We start from the raw sequence: 18529 nt of genomic DNA on the forward strand, positions 1-18529 counted from the left end.
TATTAACCATTAACTCTCGAGGTGACTTTTCTGTAACGTATACAATGAGGTGGGGTATCTGGGACCCCTATGTTTAAACAGGGATTTAAGGCAAAAATAATTCGAAATTTTTAATTTATGTCATATAACGATTATTTTTACAGGTATTTAAGTGTTGTTTAAAGGCTTCTAGTTTATTTTATTGTACTAAACAAATCCTGCAGCATTTTTACATTCTGAAAAATTATACAATCTCTGTAGCAAATAAATTTCCAAATAACAATAAATTTCACAGTTTAAATTGGCGCATAAAAATTCCACCCGATAGGTACAAAAAGAAAGTCTGTCAAATAGACATTCATTGCTGGGAACTACATTTTTCTTATCGCCACTCAAAACACATTCGATTTTAACAGACACATTAAGTATTTCATTGAAGAAACAGACAGATCCCCATCACAGCTTTCCTGAAGTTTTTCCTCTGAGTGATACTCTTATTCGATAGCAGAACTGTCAACACTGCCTAATGTAAAATCTTCGTTTTTTTTCGTTTATTTCTTGATCTACATAACTGACACCTTCCTCCATAGACCGACTAACAATTTTATCGAACTCGAGAAAGTTAAAACTGACACATTCGTGGGAACACATTTTGAGCAATACGTTACCGTACTGTAGGAAAACAGGTACGTAAGACGTCCCCTTTGAAAAATTATACAAGACTGTGCTTAAACTGATACACAATAGTTTTTAGCGCAACGCAATCTGACTTCCAAAATTCCCTACGAAAGAATGGCCCTGACTAGCATTAACCTATACGTTTCACAAATCACTTACCTCACAAAAATCTTCATTACTCAAGCTACTGCAATACAGCGAGCACCACTACTGCCAGCTAAATAAAAGATTCAAACTACTGAAGGCACTAACTACTGACAGGCATAGTTAGCAAATGAAAGATTTTAATACAGAACAGACAATGTATTTACCTTAATAGTCATAATATATAAATCAGTTCGTGACACCAATTCTTACAAATTTCAAAACTCCGCCATCTCACTCCCCACGTCCACCACTGCTGGCGGCTCACCTCCAACTGCGCAACGCCACGCGCTGTTCACATCCAGCTGCCGCTGCCCAACACTACAATGGCAGACAACAATGCAAACCAGCCACAGACTGCACACAGCACAGCCAGTGATTTTCATACAGAGCGCTACGTGGCGTTACCAATAAGAAAACCTAAACAGCCTACTTACACGTAGTTCATGAGGCGCGGTCTAGGAGACTCCAACACCCACAGTAACACGGGTCAACAATAAACACAGAAGGCGATAACGCAACCGACAGCAAAACAACGTAGGCTTGTCAATTTAAGGAGGGTAGGAGGAGTATAGAAGCATTCAAACACAACTGGCCTTAGAGAGGAGTTCGAAAGTCTGAGAAACCACACCTCGTGAGTTAAGTACAGTGCCAAATAAATCTTACAGTGATTGTGTAGAGAAATCATTATACAGAACTGTTATACAGTTTGTGGCGTGCATATAACGGGACTATCACACCACTCACGCTGCAAAACAGGAAGCACGGCATCCACAATCCAGTCTAGGTAAACAGTAGCGGCGTTCATAAGTCACTTCGCAGAGGCAGAGTCGGAAAATGGCACCTAGTGGAGGAATATAACTGAGATATAACTGAGAGGGAGCCAACTGCAGGGCGGCCTTATGGTTGGCACACTACGGAGTTTCAGGTGACCGGCCCGCCATGTCGGAGGATTCCCTTCCGTAGGCGTCCTCGACGGACGTTACGGGTATCGATGCGTCCGTATCTTCCACATGCACGTCCGACAGTTCCTAAAAGTGTTAAAAAATTTATCCTGTCACATGCTAGTAGAGCAGAGACTTTTCTCTGTCATAGCACAAGGAGTGCAGGAGAAAGGACTGCAGCTCTGTACAACTTCCTGACAAAGTGAGAGCCATTAACTAAGATATACTTCTGTATAAAACCAAGTTGTTTTGTAACGTTGTTACGAAAATTATCGAAAAGTATGTGACCGATTTGCTTCAAATTTTTACACCATACCCTAACGAACGTTCAGACGGACTGAGGCTGTACTAGATGATTCAGCTGCTCCTACCTATGGGTCTTATGCAACCCACAATGCCTTTAACAACCACGCGCGAGATTTTCATATTCTATCGTTTTCTACGTGCAGAGTGCTACTCCTACAGAAAATGAACAGGACCTTTGCGTATGAAATTTAATGTAGTACGTTTTCACTGGACGGGACAGTTTTTGTGTTATTAAAGAAAAACACGTTTGTAAGTCACTTTTGTACACTTTTCTTGAATAACTCGTGGTCTCCAGCAAAAGCACGTCCCAATACATAATTTAACCACATTAAACTTCTTCATACATAATTATACCACATTAAACTTCTTCCAAAAAGGCGCTGTTCATTTTTTTCTGTATGACTAAAGGTTTGCGCAATGCAAGCGAGAGACTATTAAAATCATGCACTTGGTATTTGGAGGCCTTTCATATTACCTAAAACGCATAGGTAGGGTCAGATGAATCACCATGCATATTTTTTGAAAATCTAAAATGTATAGATATAAATTTAATACACAAAGAGGAAGCATTGTTACCAAAAATCTCGAAAACTTATTAACCGATTTACTTTAAATTTTTACACGATGTACCAATAAACATTCAACCTGATATGAGATTTATATTGTTTGAATGACACTGTACATGTTTCCTGTTAAAAACGACTGCGAGGCAGAAAATGTTGTGCTATGAAAATGTGCGGTTTTCTTTTCTTTGTTTGCAGTCAGTTTCAAATACGACAGCAGTGTGTGGAAATCATAGACAAATTTTTTCTTCCACATATATCCTTTTTCCTACACATGTTTTCAAGTAAAAATTGTATACACAACAATGTGCTGTTTTGTTTCCTTCATTGCGTATTTGTGGCTTATCGGATTATGATTAGACCACTGCTGTGGAATGTGGATCATACGAAAACTTGTTATCTTACCCATTAATAGATTAAAACTATGCGAAATACTGTCATTAGAGCTATTTTCATTACAGGACCAGCAGTAGGAGAGCTTTCTCATACCATGTACACCAATGAACCCAACCGATCTAACCATCCAGTTTGCGTTACTTCAACTCCCAGTCAAGGAGCCGTTGCCAATTACAATTAACAAGACTCAAGGTCAGGGATAAAAGGCAGAGGAGGAGGGGTGGACATAGAGAGGGGGGGAAAAGAGGAGGAGGACGTGGAGGTAATCAGAGAGGGGGGGAAGAGATGGACAGAGAGAGGGGGGAGAGGAGTTAAGGATGTATGTCCAACTCCCATATATATTTAGCATATTTAGCTGGGTTCGCCATTAATTTACATTTCCTCTCGCAGATCGGGATTCTCCGTACAGTTATGAATCGTTTGACAAAAGGGCTGATATGATTATTGTTTCAAAAATCGCGGTAATTAGTTATTAACTAAATGGTATCATACGAATTTTCCCCGGAAATTAGAGACCACCGTAGGTTTGCGTAGTCAGAGAATTGTCGTCTTATGGGGACGGAGTAATTTGCCAAACCCCAGATTAGTTATTCCCGACACTGTGTAAAATGACGAAAATGCACAAAGACTGGTCGAACCGCTACTTTGAAATTCATGCCACTGCTACTTTACAGTGCAGAGACACTAGACTGTCGCGTTGTTCTTAGAATTACCGCCACACCAGTAACGGCAGCATGTGAGCAGTCTGGATTCTCTGCCTGACGTAAATTGTAGCTGTTATCCTAATTAGGTTGGCCGCGCGGTCCTCTTTCTACAGGCGGGCGCATGTTACGTTGCTTCGTCCACTGTAACAAAAGTGTTGAGAAAGGAGCTCACCATCTCAGTGACACGCAGTTCTTGGTTGGAGCAGGTCTTTATCCTCATTGGAGCGGCCATTTTCATGTCTGTGTTCACGCTTCTGGTACTTGGTAACAGTCATGGTCCATGCAGCCGGTGTTAGTGCAGCTTTGATAAGTCACACAGCCACGAATATTTCGGTTGTGATGCAACCGTTAGCATTCCGATCGTTAGACATGTTAAAGCTAAGCATGCTTTTGCTATCAGTAATTTGTGGTGACCATACCTTATCTGCAATCATCTCAGTTCTCTTGGGTCCTAACAAGTTTAACATAACTCTCAGTGCACACACACACACTCTCTCTCTAAACAGGGACAGGATGAGTTACTCGAACACTTCTTTATGTTTATGTTACTTGTTTCTTTTTTCTTGATCTGCAACTAGACATTTTCATGCCAAATCTGATTAAATTATGGGTGGAGTAACCGTTTCTACGGGGGTTGGAACTTTAATAGTGGCAACTATTTATTTACAGCTCGTAAAAAATGGATACGTGTTTCAAAGTTTTACTGACCTTCAAAGTAGCCACCAGGATTGTGTATAACCCGTTGCCAGCGATGTGGAAGTCGTAGGATACGCTTAGCAGTGCCAGTTGTTTTGACAGTTCGAGCGACGCGGTCTATTGCCCCACGAATTTGTAGCAGTTCTGAAGCGAATGCCGTGAATATTTCCTTCAGTTCAAAAATCGAGGGCTTAGGTTAGTGCGGTGCAGTAGGTGGTATAGTACTTGGCAGCTCCATCAGTCAAACAAATCAGTAACAGCTTGCCTGTACGTGCTTGAGCATTGTCCTGCAAAATGATGGTCAGGAGCTGCAGAAAGTGTCATCACTTCTGTCTCTTAAGTTGGTCGTAGGTTGTGTTCCAAAAATGACAGCATAGAGGCAGAAGTGATGACACTTTCTGTAGGACCTGACCATCATTTTCAAGACAATGCTCAAGCATGTACAGTCCAAGCCGTTACTCATTTGTTTGACTGATGGGGCTGCTAAATACTATACCACCTACTGCACTCCCATGGTTTAAGCCCTCGTGAGTTCAGCTCGATTTCTAAACTGAAGGAAACACTTCACGGGATTCGCTTCAGAACTGCTACAAGTTCGTCAGGCAATAGACCGCGCCACTCGAACTGTCAACACAGCTGGCACTGCTAAGAGCATCCTAGGACTTCCACATCGCTGGTGACTACTTTGAAGGTCAGTCAAACTTTGAAACACGTATCTATTTTGTACGAGCTGTAAATAACTAGTTCCAACCCTCGTATATTATCATAACAGGCCACCTCGCATTTCAGCGTGTTTCTGGAACAATGTATTTAATTTGTACTGGATCTGTCTTCTAGTCAGCGCACTTTCCCTGTTGCCTACTATAAATGTTCTTTTCAGCTATGACAAAGCCCTGATAGACGATACGTAGTACTTTGCTGGCCACTCTCAAGACAATAGTACACTACTGGCCATTAAAATTACTACACCAAGAAGAAATGTAGATGATAAACGGGTATTAATTGGACAAATATATTATACTAGAACTGACATGTGATTACATTTTCACGCAGTTTGGTGTGCATAGAGCCTGAGAAATCAGTACCCAGAACAACCACCTCTGGCCGCAATAACGGCGTTGTTACGCCTGGGCATTGAGTCAAACAGAGCTTGGATGACGTGTACAGGTACAACTGCCCATGCAGCTTCAACACGATACCACAGTTTATCAAGAGTAGTGACTGGCACATAGTGATGAGCCAGTTGCTCAGCCATCATTGACCAGACGTTTTCAGTTGGTGAGAGATCTGGAGAATGTGCTGGCCAGGGCAGCAGTCGAACATTTTCTGTTTACAGAGAGGCCCGTACAGGACCTGCAACATGCTGTCGTGCATTATCCTGCTGAACTGTAGGATTTTGCACGGATCGAATTAAGGGTAGACCCACGGGTCGTAACACATCTAAAATGTAACGTCCACTGTTCAAAGTGCCGTCAATGCGAGCAAGTGGTGACCGAGACGTGTAACCAATGGCACCCCATACCATCACGCCGGGTGATACGCTAGTATGGCGATGACGAATACACGCTTCCGATGTGCTTGCACCGCGATGTCAGCAAACACGAATACCAACATCATGATGCTGTAAACAGAACCTGAATTCATCCGAAAACATGACGTTTTGCCATTCGTGCACCCGTGTTCGTCGTCGAGTACATCATCGCAGGCGCTCCTGTCTGTGATGCAGCTTCAGGGATAACCGCAGCCATGGTCTCCCAGCTGATAGTCCATGCTGCTGCAAACGTCGTCGAACTGTCCATGCAGATGGTTGTTGTCTTGCAAACGTCCCCATCTGTTGACTCAGGGATTGAGACGTGGCTGCACGATCCGTTACAGCCATGCGGATAAGACGCCTGTCATCTCGACTGCTAGTGATACGAGGCCGTTGGGATCCAGCACGGCGTTTCGTATTACCCTGCTGAACCCACCGATTCCATATTCTCCTAACAGTCATTGGATCTCGACCAATGCGAGCAGCAATGTCGGGATACGATAAACCACAAACGCGATAGGCTACAATCCGACCTTTATCAAAGTCGGAAACGTGATGGTACGCGTTTTTCCTCCTTACACGAGGCATCACAACAACGTTTCACCAGGCAACGCCGGTCAACTGCTGTTTGTGTATGAGAAATCGGTTGGAAACTTTTCTCATGTCAGCACGTTGTAGGTGTCACCACCGGCGTCAACCTTGTGTGAATGCTCTGATGAAAAGCTAATCATTTGCAGGTCACAGCATCTTCTTCCTGTCGGTTAAATTTCGCGTCTTAGCACGTCATTTTCGTGGTGCAGCAACTTTAATGGCCAGCAGTAGTGTGCATGTTCTCTGCTTACAGTGCTGTACTTCGTGATGAGGTTCTGAACGTGCTGCAGTTTTCGCATTGCGGAAAATGTTTCGAGTTTATTATGTATTCTGCCTTTACTTATTGTTATTGTCCCTTGTAGGGGCAGCTGGGATTACCTGGTTCTTGCGACCCCTGGAAGAGCATCTTTCTCCCTTCGGAGCAGGGCGTTTGTGCCTGGAGAGAGCCCAGCCGTGGCGTGGCGTGCAGCTGCAAGCACGGCCAGAGCCGGGCTGCAGCCGTGAACGGCCTTGAACCAGTTCCGCCCACCGGTCCCGCTACACTCGCTTGGCTCCGGTTGCCATGGCGGGCCGCGCTCGCCGCCTGCCTGCCTGCCACCGACTGCTCCTACTCCTAGCCGCACTCCACCTCTTTGTCGCTGCCGGCCTCATCCGTATACCAAACTGTGCGCCCTCTCTCACACTGTGCTCGCGAGTTCCGCTCTCCACGCGGAACTCAGTGCAAGTGTGGCTGCTAATGCGCAGTGCTAGCAAACTGTTTGATTGCGTGCTTGTACTCTGCACTATTCTGGTCATAGCTACGGGACTAATTTACACAAGAAATATTATATTAAACTTTCTGGAAGATCAAACCCGAATGGCGGACCGCTATTACCGAGCGGAGGAGCTTAGTGGTTAACATAATGGACTCGCATGCGGGAGGACGACGGTTCAAACACGCTTACGGCCATTCTGATTTAGGTTTCCCGTGATTTCCATAAACCCCAAATGCCGGGATGGTTCCTTCGAAATGACACGTCCGATTTCCTTCCCCATCGTTCTCTAATCCGCGCTTGTGCTCCGTCTCTAACGATTTCGTCATCCACAGGACCTTAAGTACTAATAACCTCCTCCTCCGCTTCCGAATCGCGGTTCAAACCTGGGACTTTTCCCTTTCGTGGACAAGTGCTCCATTAACTGAGCTATCCCAAGAAGGCTCATGACCTGTCTTTACAGCTGCACTTCCACCGGTTTTAATCTGCTAGGAAGTTCCATATCAGCGCAAAATCGACTGCATAATGAAAATTTTATACTCCAATATTATGAAGTGAGTTCAAAACAACAGTGTGGATCTAATTGAAGTCTTTATTCAAAAGTTTAGTAAGTCACGGGTGCAAAATACTAATGCGATTTCTTTACAGACGAATGGTAAAACTGGTAGAAGCCAGAAGCCGACCTCGGGGAAGATCAGTTTGGATTCCGTACAAATATTGGAACACGTGAGGCCATACTGGCCCTACGACTTATCTTAGAAGCTAGATTAAGAAAAGGCAAACCTATTTTAGACTTAGAGAAAGCTTTTGACAATGTTGACTGGAACACTCTCTTTCAAATTCTGAAAGTGACAGGGGTAAAATGCAGGGAGCGAAAGCCGACTTACAATTTGTACAGAAACCAGATGGCAGTTATAAGAGCCGAGGGGTATGAAAGGGAAGCAGTGGTTGGGAAGGGAGTGAGACAGGGTTGTAGCCTCTCCCCGATGTTATTCAATCTGTGTATTGAGCAAGCAGTAAAGGAAACAAAAGAAAAATTCGGAGTAGGTATTAAAATCCTTGGAGAAGAAATAAAAACTATGAGGTTCGCCGATGACTTTGTAATTCTGTCACAGACAGCAAAGGACTTGGAAGAGCAGTTGAACGGAATGGACAGTGTCTTGAAAAGAGGATATAAGATGAACATAAACAAAAGCAAAACGAGAATAATGGAATGTAGTCGACTTAACTCGGGTGATGCTGAGGGAATCAGATTAGTAAATTAGACAGTTAAAATAGTAAAGGAGTTTCGCTTTTTGAGGAGCAAAACAACTGATGATGGTCGAAGTAGAGAGGATATAAAATGTAGACTGGCAGTTTCAAGGAAAGCGTTTCTGAAGAAGAGAAATTTCTAAACATCGAATATAGATTTAAGTGTCAGGAAGTCGTTTCTGAAAGTGTTTGTATGGAATGTAGCAATGTATGGAAGTGAAACATGGACGATAAATAGTTTGGACAAGAAGAGAATAGAAGATTGCGAAATGTGGTGCCACAGCAGAATGCTGAAGGTTATATGGGTAGATGATATAACTAATGAGGAGGTATTGAACAGAACTGGGGAGAAGAGGAGTTTGTGGCACAACTTGACTAGAAGAAGGAATCAGTTGGTAGGACATGTTCTGAGGCATCAAGGGATCACCAATTTAGTATTGGAGGGCAGTGTGGAGGGTAAAAATCGTGGAGGGAGACCGAGAGATGAATACACTAAACAGATTTGGAAGGATGTAGGCTGCAGTACGTGCTGGGAGCAGAAGCAGCTTGCACAGGATAGAGTAGCAAGGAGAGCTGCAGCAAACCAGTCTCAGGACTGAAGACCACAACAACAACATTCAAAAGTAATCACCAGAGACCTGGGCACAACTATCCCATTGTTTCACGAGCTGAAGGAATCCCTGTTCCCAGAATATTCCAATGGCTATGAGAGTAGGCAGTCCTCCACTGTGTCCTTCATTTTGACGTACGAGCTGAAGCGATTCCCTTTGAGATCTTGTTTTTAGAAGATCAAATACATGGAAGTCGCAGGGTGCAGGCGCATGCTCAACCTGCTCCCACATGAACTTGGTCATTACATTTGGTGTGACCTTGGAGGCGTGTGGACGCGGTGTATCGCGAAGCAGGAACAACCTGCAGAATGCTGTAAACTATTGAGTAACGCAATGAGAACTCATTTTTTTGTTATTGTGATACAACAGAGCTTCTAACATAATGATTATAAAAACTGACAATCCTATCTTGCACTGAACTGGCCTCGTCTGTGAGCACTATCCTTATTGTGAAATCTGGATCTTCACCACTTCTTTGCTGCAGCCTTTGGCAGAATTGTATTCTTGCAGGCTGATCTTGTGATCTAAGGGCTTGGAAACTCTGTGCCTGATATTGGGTCAAATCACAGACTAGAGGATGAATAACTCCAATAGACGCTGCAGTTCTACGTACTTCGTTCCAGCATGTTCTTCCATTCGTTTCAGTACTTGCTTCTACCCAGGCGTACACCAGGACAACAGGAAGCGGGCTTGACCGTTGCTTCCATTTGCCACACCATAACAGAAGATCATGTCTGCCATTTCCCGTGTGGAATTATAGGCTTCTATTATTCAGTTAAGCGCGGAGTTAAAACTACTCTCTAAAGCATTTCACAAATTGATTACAACACAAAATATGGCTCTGAGCACTATGAAACTTAACATCTGAGGTCATCAGTACCCTAAGACTTAGAACTGCTTAAACCTAACTAACCTAAAGACACCACTCACATCCATGCCCGAGGCAGGATTCGAACCTGCGACCGTAGCGGTAGCGCGGTTACAGTCTGAAGCGCCTAGAACCACTCGGTTACACCGGCCGGCGATTACACATACCTTGGTTCCATTATCATTAATGTGTGCACCGCAATTACACATAACTTTGAACACAGTTTGCAACAACAACACTAACAGATCTTTGCTGCATGCTTTATCTTTGGACAATAAAAGAGGAATGTGTCCAGAGTTGATAATTTTGTTCTCTATTACGTTCGTAGTAGCAAAGCGTTTGCAGTAGAAAAGACGTCATTCGGAATAGCGAATATGAACAAGGGCTCATTGCTCTTAAATTATGCGTTTCACAGCCTATTTTTACTGGACATTTTTGTCTTGCTTTGGTCCATAGTACCATCTCTTAAAATATGAAATACTTTCCTTTTTAATACCTTGTGAGGGAGAAGTCCTCGTATCCCCTAGTATCGAATGCTAATGGATTTGATTTGTTTTAGTACAAGAACCTGCTTACATATTAGGCGTCCAATATATCTGTATGTTCCACATCATGCTTTAAATACATCTACATACGCTTCCATGGTCTTCTTGTCATATTTTTGAACATGTCCGGTGTTAGAGTGCGAATTGATCCTCAATAGCAACGAGCAGTTCTTCGTTTGTAGAATGACGACGTGCAGACACATGCGCCTTTCTGATGAACCACGACCTATCTACCGTCCTGAAAGTGTTAATTTGAGAACTCGTCCACTGCAAGATTATAGTTATATATGCGTTCTGCGAGACCCCTTTTCTAAAGCTGAGGTATTAACTAGGTTTGTAACATGTGTAAATAATTTGCGCCTTTCACAGAGTCGCTTTGAAAAATAAGGTCCAAGCAGATGTTGTGATGTCATCGCTGCCCATATCATTATGTGCGACAGATTCCTTTCTAATTCGACTGCGTACTAAGAATCCTCTTTGGCTCAAACGACAAAATTTCCAGTACGTGAGCTGCGATAAATGGCACATTCATCTGAAAACATAGCGTTGGTACGGTTCGCTGCATTTGGAAATTAAATTTACGAAGTATGGCATGCTAAAACGCACTCATTCCGGTCTGTTTTACGAATTCTGGTCGATAAGGTCTGACTTTAAGGTCTTTTTTCATGTGTACTCGGATTATTTTTCTCGGTATACACAGTTCAGAAGGACCTTTAAGTGTCGATTTCATAGGAGATTGAAGCAGAGACTCTGGCTCATGTTGCTTCTCGTTTCATCTTCGTTAAACTCCGTGGCGTGATTTTATCACTGGAAAAACCAAAAGCACGTATTTCCCCATCCGGAAGTGTTACCTTCCGCAGCAGAGCCCTATTAAATCTTTATTGGAGTGTTCCCGTTACCCGTCTCATTGTTTGCCCTGTGTGTTATCATTCGTGCACCCACACACTTTTCACTATGGGCTCGTCAATAATCTAACTACGACCGCTCACACTACAGATTAAAAATCGACTGCGTCTGCAAAAACATGCAAACATGAATTCCAACAACTGATAAGAAATGGTTCAAATGGCTCTGAGCACTATGGGACTCAACTGCTGTGGTCATTAGTCCCCTAGAACTTAGAACTACTTAAACCTAACTAACCTAAGGACATCACACACATCCATGCCCGAGGCAGGATTCGAACCTGCGACCGTAGCAGTCGCACGGTTCCGGACTGCGCGCCTAGAACCGCGAGACCACCACGGCCGGCAACTGATAAGAAATATCATAGCTAACAACCTGAATAATAACATTTTATACTAAACAAGGATTACAGGTATACGGGGTACTTATCGCTCACTCTGTACACACTGTCTGTTTTAGAGTAATGTTTATTTTTATTTAATTTTCTGTTGTAGTACTGTTTTCATCTGCGAATCCGTTTTCAAATGTGAACATTTGCGCATCAGAATGGTGAATAAGGGTTGTTCAAAGTTCTACAATTTACGTATGCATCAGTGTAGTCTTAGGAGACAACGTCATAATTGGTTATCAAGACGATTCGTATGCCTAAGGTAATGGCACTTCAGAACACCTCTAAGGGTAGTAAGGGCGTACCTACGACGTATAGTGGTGCATTGAGATTAGTAATGGCCTCATGATTCGTAGTGATAGATTGAACAATCGATGTAGCGGACACTCGTGTTACTGTGGTTTTATCTCTGGCGTCTAACAGTGTCGTTAACATTTACGTTTACACCGCTGTAGGTGTAAACTGCTTGGTTCATGGACTCTGAAAAAACTGCTTCTACACCTGTTCGCATTTTAAAATGTTTTCACAACCGAATCTGTTCAGTAGTCCAAATGGGACTCAAACAGAAAAAAATACTGCTCTTAACAAAAAATAACGTGCCAAAGAGTTGTCATTTGTTTGTTGTGTTTGTGGATCTACTAGAAACCCAAGATTTCGAATTTAGCTGTCACGTCATAAGAATGAAAAGTTTAGGATTGTATAGTATTCCACGGGAGATCATTCGACACTGAATATTTGAAGAGAAACTGGTTTCGACATTAAGAAGCAGTGCCATGTTAGGACCATGGGAACAAATAGATACAGTGAATGGACATTAACTACGTTCTGAATTAGTTTTAAAAGAATGGGATGGGTGCTTTTGATGGTAGTGGTATTGTCAGGTATTGAACTGCCTTTCTCTTTTTCCTTCTTTTCATGAATTAATCCGCATATTTGAGATTATGATCCTTCCTAGGTGATGTTAAGTTTGTTCACGCTGTCTTTCTGGTTTACGTACTGCACTTGCCGCTGTCACAGAGTATCTGTTAAGGAACAGTACATCGTACATAAGAACATCAAACTGAAGTTAAAATTCAAAGTATCGACTATCATGACTATCATCGTAATCATCAGGTTTGGTTGGCTGATTTGGAGGAGACCAAACAGAACGGTCTTCGGTCCCATCGGATTAAGAAGGATGGAGAAGAAAGTCGGCCAAGTCCTTTAAAAACGAACCATCCCAGCATTTGCTTTAAGAGATTTGGGGAAATCACGGAAAAGCTAAACCAGGGCGGCCGAACAAGCCTTTGAACCGTCGTCCTACCGAATCGAGTCCAGTGCACTCCCTAATAATCAGGGAATAGAGTTAGGTACTGTATATGGTTGTTAAAAAAGCTCGAGCTCAAACTTTAACTTAACGTGAGACTTGTACCGAGCTACTTCAAGAGTTACACAGCTGCATCTACACGCATTCGCTCAAATTGTAAAATCGGTGCAGTGGCATTGCATAAATCGCTTTTCATTTTCATCACAGTGCATATGAAATAATTTTAAGGCTCGGATGTTATTTCAAACTTTTGCCCTTGGCATCACATTAATGGTTTGCGTGTAGATGCACATGCTTAACTCTTGAAATATTTCTGCATTTGTCGTCGTTAGACAGAGTGCAGCGTGTCTCAACCTCCGCTGTCAGCACAGTCTGAATCGAACATGGGACCTCAGCATCAGTAAGCAGCGTTGTAAGCTCTGGGAACGGTCTCTGCCTAATGGACCCCGCAATAGTTATTTAAAATTTACGTATTAAGTGAAGAATCTTGCTCAGTGGCACAATTTTATAATATTGTGGAGCTACCTTAAGAATGTGTCAATGCTAATGTAATTGTACAACAAATCCATAGAGGAAATGTGCCTTCTTGCAGACAAACGTCAAAGATATTGTGGAATTCTATGTTGAGGTTGCCGTAGGTAACTGTGTCCTAATTTTTATGTATACAGTAAATCCAACACACTAGCGGCAGCTCTGCGGGCGTTGAGGACTTCTAAGAGGACATCAGCTTGAAGCATCTTCACCATTTCAGATAATGACAGTAACTATGATCTACACGTGAAAGACTGATCATGGCATTCCCTCCGTGAAGAAATATTTGAATATCAAGCTTGCGATATCTGAGAAAGTCGGAATGACAGCATTTCAGAAGGTGGTAATCCTATCCATATGAGACCTGTTATTTATTTCGCTGCAGTATCGTCCGAAAGTAGACAAGACTGTGCGTCCCCTCTGCCACTTTCAGAGGCGATGGATCTGTCTCCTGTGCGGGTTGCCGATCTGCAAGGCGCGCGAGTGCGGTTCGCTCACACAAGTGCCCGCCAGCGTACAGACCAACGCTGCGGTACCAGGTGTTCAGGCTATAGCAACATCAACAGATTTCGGGAACCCACGCATACCGCATACATATATTTGCCAAAGTCATATTGTCATTACTCTGTCCTCAACAAAAGTAACCGGTCATAGTAAACAGGAGCGACTCATGTTAACAAGGGAATGGAAGTTTTACTCCAAGAGTAATAAATACGTAATAGTACAGTAATGTTCCTAACGTTATTTAACTAGGGCAAGATGACAGATAATTACTACGGTCCCGATTCGTTTTTTTCCAATCGCACTATCACAGCCTTCCGCAAGACATTCGAGGTAATTAATCAGATAAGCCCGTCCGTCCCTTCTGTTCTTTATTATCATATACACTACAGGAAAAGTTTTAGTGGAGCTGGAAAGAACACGACGATTCCTTTGACTGCATATGCCACCTGGGGGACAGTAGATGTGCTGATAATGTTTTCAATATCACCCGCCAACAGCTAGCGTAGTGGTATAGCTACCAGAGCGCCATCTGTGTTTACCCATAATAGGGAATGCTCACTGCAGGAGGCTCAGTGTGGTGCCAACGTGAGAAGAAAGCATGCAACCATGCCATGGAGGCGCACTCGTGTTTACTACAGCCAACTGAACCAGTCTAAAAGAGGTCCAATTGCGGCTTCCGAGTGGGGGACCTTTCTTCCTCAGAATTGCTACACAATTTGGAGTTGCTGCGCCATTTCAGTACCAATGCTTGTAGCAGTAGTCACGTGAATATTTACACACCTGTAGATGAGTTAACCATTTCAATTACTCCATATGAATAGTCGCAACAATAAATCTTGACTGAATTGGAAACCTACAAAAGGGTGTACTATTTTTTTCGGACAGTGTATGTAGTTGAAGTGCTGGTACCCTTCAACCTTTAAATGACTTCTTCATCAGAGATGAGTTAATCCATAACGTAGGAGCGGGGAAGGGGTGTTTATATCAGTGAAAAAAATTTTGGTGTTACTCGGATCTTGATGTAAGCTACGAATTAATTTTATTATGCTACACGAGAAGTGACGAGAGCATGTACTACATGGCGTCTAGGCCTAGAAAGTCTAGACAGACTTTTAAAGGTTGTGTTTAATCTGTCTCAATACTTAGGGGAGAATTGTTTTCGATGGTGGATTTCTGTTGTTTCCTGTGGTACCAGTGCAGTACGTATCCGCTGTTTCATGGCACCAAGAGTACCTGAAGACTCTCTCTTTCTGCAGGGTAATTAGTAACCCCATGATGGATTTTAACGCTGTTTAATGCAATGGAACGCAGGAGTGTTTACAACGTACGCAGAAACTGATTTGCAGGCTGTGCCGCCATGTTCCTCGAAGATGCCACGTACCCTGATGGTCTTAAAAAGAGCTGTACCAAGAAGGACCCGACCGAGCCACTGTCAATTGGGTGGTACATCGCACACCGTCAGCTAGGCCAATGATTGATTTTGCACGGTCGGCAGAGCACCCGGAGAGTTTGGGGTTGGAGGGAGGGGGGTGATGTCGTGCCCTTCCGTTGACATAAGAGGGTTCCAAACGCCCCTGCCAGGCAGAACGATAGCAGGTATGGTTACTAGACCATCACCTCGACGTCTGCTTTGCCCAGGAGACATATTCGACAGCAGCATGCCCAGCTAGACGGTTCTGAGGGAGGCCGCATCCTGGAGCTGTGGAAGGCTGGTTGGTCCTATCGCCATATTGCACGCCACACCGCTAGCGGACACCACCGTTGCTCGCTGCTGGCTGCGATGGATACAGGAAGGCATATATGCTTGGCATATAGGAGGATGTCCGACACGCATCACAGAAAGGTAGGACCGAAGAATTGTCCGTCACATGCGAACAGATCCAAAGGGAACGATGTGGCCATTCAGGGGCTGTTCTGCCTTCTGTGCAACTATCTCGTTAAGTGCTGGTATCACCGACAGACAACTGCATGGCGCAGGATAAAGCATGTGAACAGCGATTAGCGTGTAAAGGAAACGTAGTCGCAAATCGGAAATACGAAGGAAATGAAAGATGTGAACAATGACATAAATAATCATAAACGTTTGCTACAAAATGAACAGGGGATCGAAGAAACAGAAGTAGCAACAGGAGATGGATTATTGTGGAAATTTATGGCTGACTCTGAGCACTATGGGACCTAACTTCTATGGTCATCAGTCCCCTAGAACTTAGAACTACTTAAACCTAACTAACCTAAGGACAGCAAACAACAACCAGTCATCACGAGGCAGAGAAAATCCCTGACCCCGCCGGGAATCGAACCCGGGAACCCGAGCGTGGGAAGCGAGAACGCTACCGCACGACCACGAGCTGCGGACTGAAAATTTATGAAACTACACATTATTAAAGAGTGATTCTTGGACAACAGACTTGTAGGTGACGACAGACTTTATATTCGAATCTCCTTCTCTTCCTTCATTGCATCGAATTAATCTTGATGAGATTTGGTTTGCAGATAAGGGACAGAATCGTTCTTTGCTGTGTGATGATAGTTCTTCCATTTTTTTAAATTGTTTTCGTCTTTTTGATCCTAGATAATTTTCGGGACAGTCATTTGGCCTCGATAGTAAATGTACCAGTTAAGAGGCAGGTCAAAGCGAAGCAAGCCCACAGTAGACGGTGCAGAACTGTTACCATGGTGTGGCGTGACACGTAACAGCTGATGTGAGTCATCGTAGTGAAGTGGTGTGCATTTGACTCTCGGTTATAGGGGTTCAGTGACGTGACACAATGGAAGAAACGAGAGATCATGTTTGGAGGTTCCCACGAACACACTGTGAGTGGAGTTACCCGATTTGTTTGAGTTTCAAAGTTCAGTGTCCAAGATGCCGACAAGGACTGGTGTTCCATTGCCTGCAAAGTAACACGGTCTAAGAACAGTAATAATAAATAGATCGTAAACCAGAGAAAAGTGTTACGCCATGACACTGTGAAATGGTTTCAGACCTGACATGAATTGCTACTATCAAAGAATGCGAGGCCACCTCAACCGGTGTGTGTGTGGACTTCGCGAACAGATTTGCAAGCATTGGACATTTGGATCGGGTGGTTCGCAATAGCCCCCTGCTCATAGCCGCACATGAATCTGCACGTCTTCAGTGGGCCAAACAGCACAGTAACGGGGCAGTAGCTGATTGTAGGTCTGTAGTGTGGTGCGACGAATAGCTGTACTGCCCCTTTACTAATAACGCAAGGCGCCAAGTGCAACCCATAGAGTGTAGAGAAGCTAATTCTAGCCAGAGGTGAATTCGTGACGTTTTGGAGTGTTTTTTGAACCACGCATTGCCCCATCTCATTCATTTATCATGTTCATGAACCAAGATGCTTATTTCAACATTCTTCTACATCTTCGTGTTAGTATGCTGTGGACATCCCCATCTTTAAAGATGAAAACACAGCTGCACTAATACTTTCCTGGTTCGACGAGCAGTCAAACGGCCTGTCGCACTTCAATTGACCTGCTAAATTACCTAATCTCATTTCCATAAGCAATGTCTGAGACTCTTTGGAACAGCAGGTGAAATATAGCTATCAACGTCCCCATCAATGGTATCAACCATATATGAAGAAAGTTGTAGACTCTCTTACTCGTCGAACTGAGGCTGTTATCAAGGGTAGAGGTTGTGTTACACTTTATTAGCGTGATGTCTACTGATGTTTTGCCAGGTGTACTTATTACCGAATTCGCCTCATCAGAAGCTGCTAGTTGGTTACCAAAAGTAGCATAGAGCCATTTAAAAATGTTAAGCTGCGAGTAGGATTCCGCCCAAACTTAACCATTGTTTGTGGATACTACGATTACTACTACTACTACTACTACTACTACTACTACTAATGATAATAATAATAATTTCGTGTAGCTCAATGGCATGGAAGCCTTGGCGACTTGGTGTCCCTAACCTAACCAGATACCCAATTGGGCGAAGAGGACACAAGATTAAAGTGAGGAATCCGAACCACGTGTCGTTTCTGACGACTCCTCGCATCTTTGAGAGGAGAAGGCTACGTCAAAAGGAAGACTGAAAGATCCGTGATCAGACCGAGATTCGATGCCGCAACCTCTCTAATTTCAGGCACCGCATCCGACTTGTATGTAGGTAATTCATCTATAGGTATTGATAAACGAGTTTTTGAGTGCAAAAGATGTGACATACATGACTGTACCTTTTGGCTACGTTGACCACCAAGAGACCGTGACATAAATTTCACCTTCATTCCTACACTCGTTCCTGAGGAAAAGGAGTCTTAACAGATAGACAAATAGACAACGAATTGCAAAATTTTTTTTAATGTG

At 43.4% G+C, this 18529-nt stretch overlaps 2 protein-coding genes across 2 annotated transcripts in view; both read left to right on the plus strand.

Moving 5' to 3' along the window:
* Nucleotides 1-7149, plus strand: part of LOC126347554 (uncharacterized) — a 98989-nt gene extending 91840 nt beyond the window's left edge. The window contains exon 3 of the mRNA XM_050002287.1: nucleotides 6895-7149. Within this exon, the coding sequence (XP_049858244.1) occupies nucleotides 6895-7149 (255 nt within the window). The remainder of the gene's footprint in view (nucleotides 1-6894) is intronic.
* Nucleotides 1-18529, plus strand: part of LOC126345346 (uncharacterized) — a 997319-nt gene that overhangs the window by 93443 nt on the left and 885347 nt on the right. The gene's annotated exons all lie outside the window — the stretch shown is intronic.

Source organism: Schistocerca gregaria, chromosome 1, assembly GCF_023897955.1.
Source record: "Schistocerca gregaria isolate iqSchGreg1 chromosome 1, iqSchGreg1.2, whole genome shotgun sequence".
Taxonomy (NCBI): domain Eukaryota; kingdom Metazoa; phylum Arthropoda; class Insecta; order Orthoptera; family Acrididae; genus Schistocerca; species Schistocerca gregaria.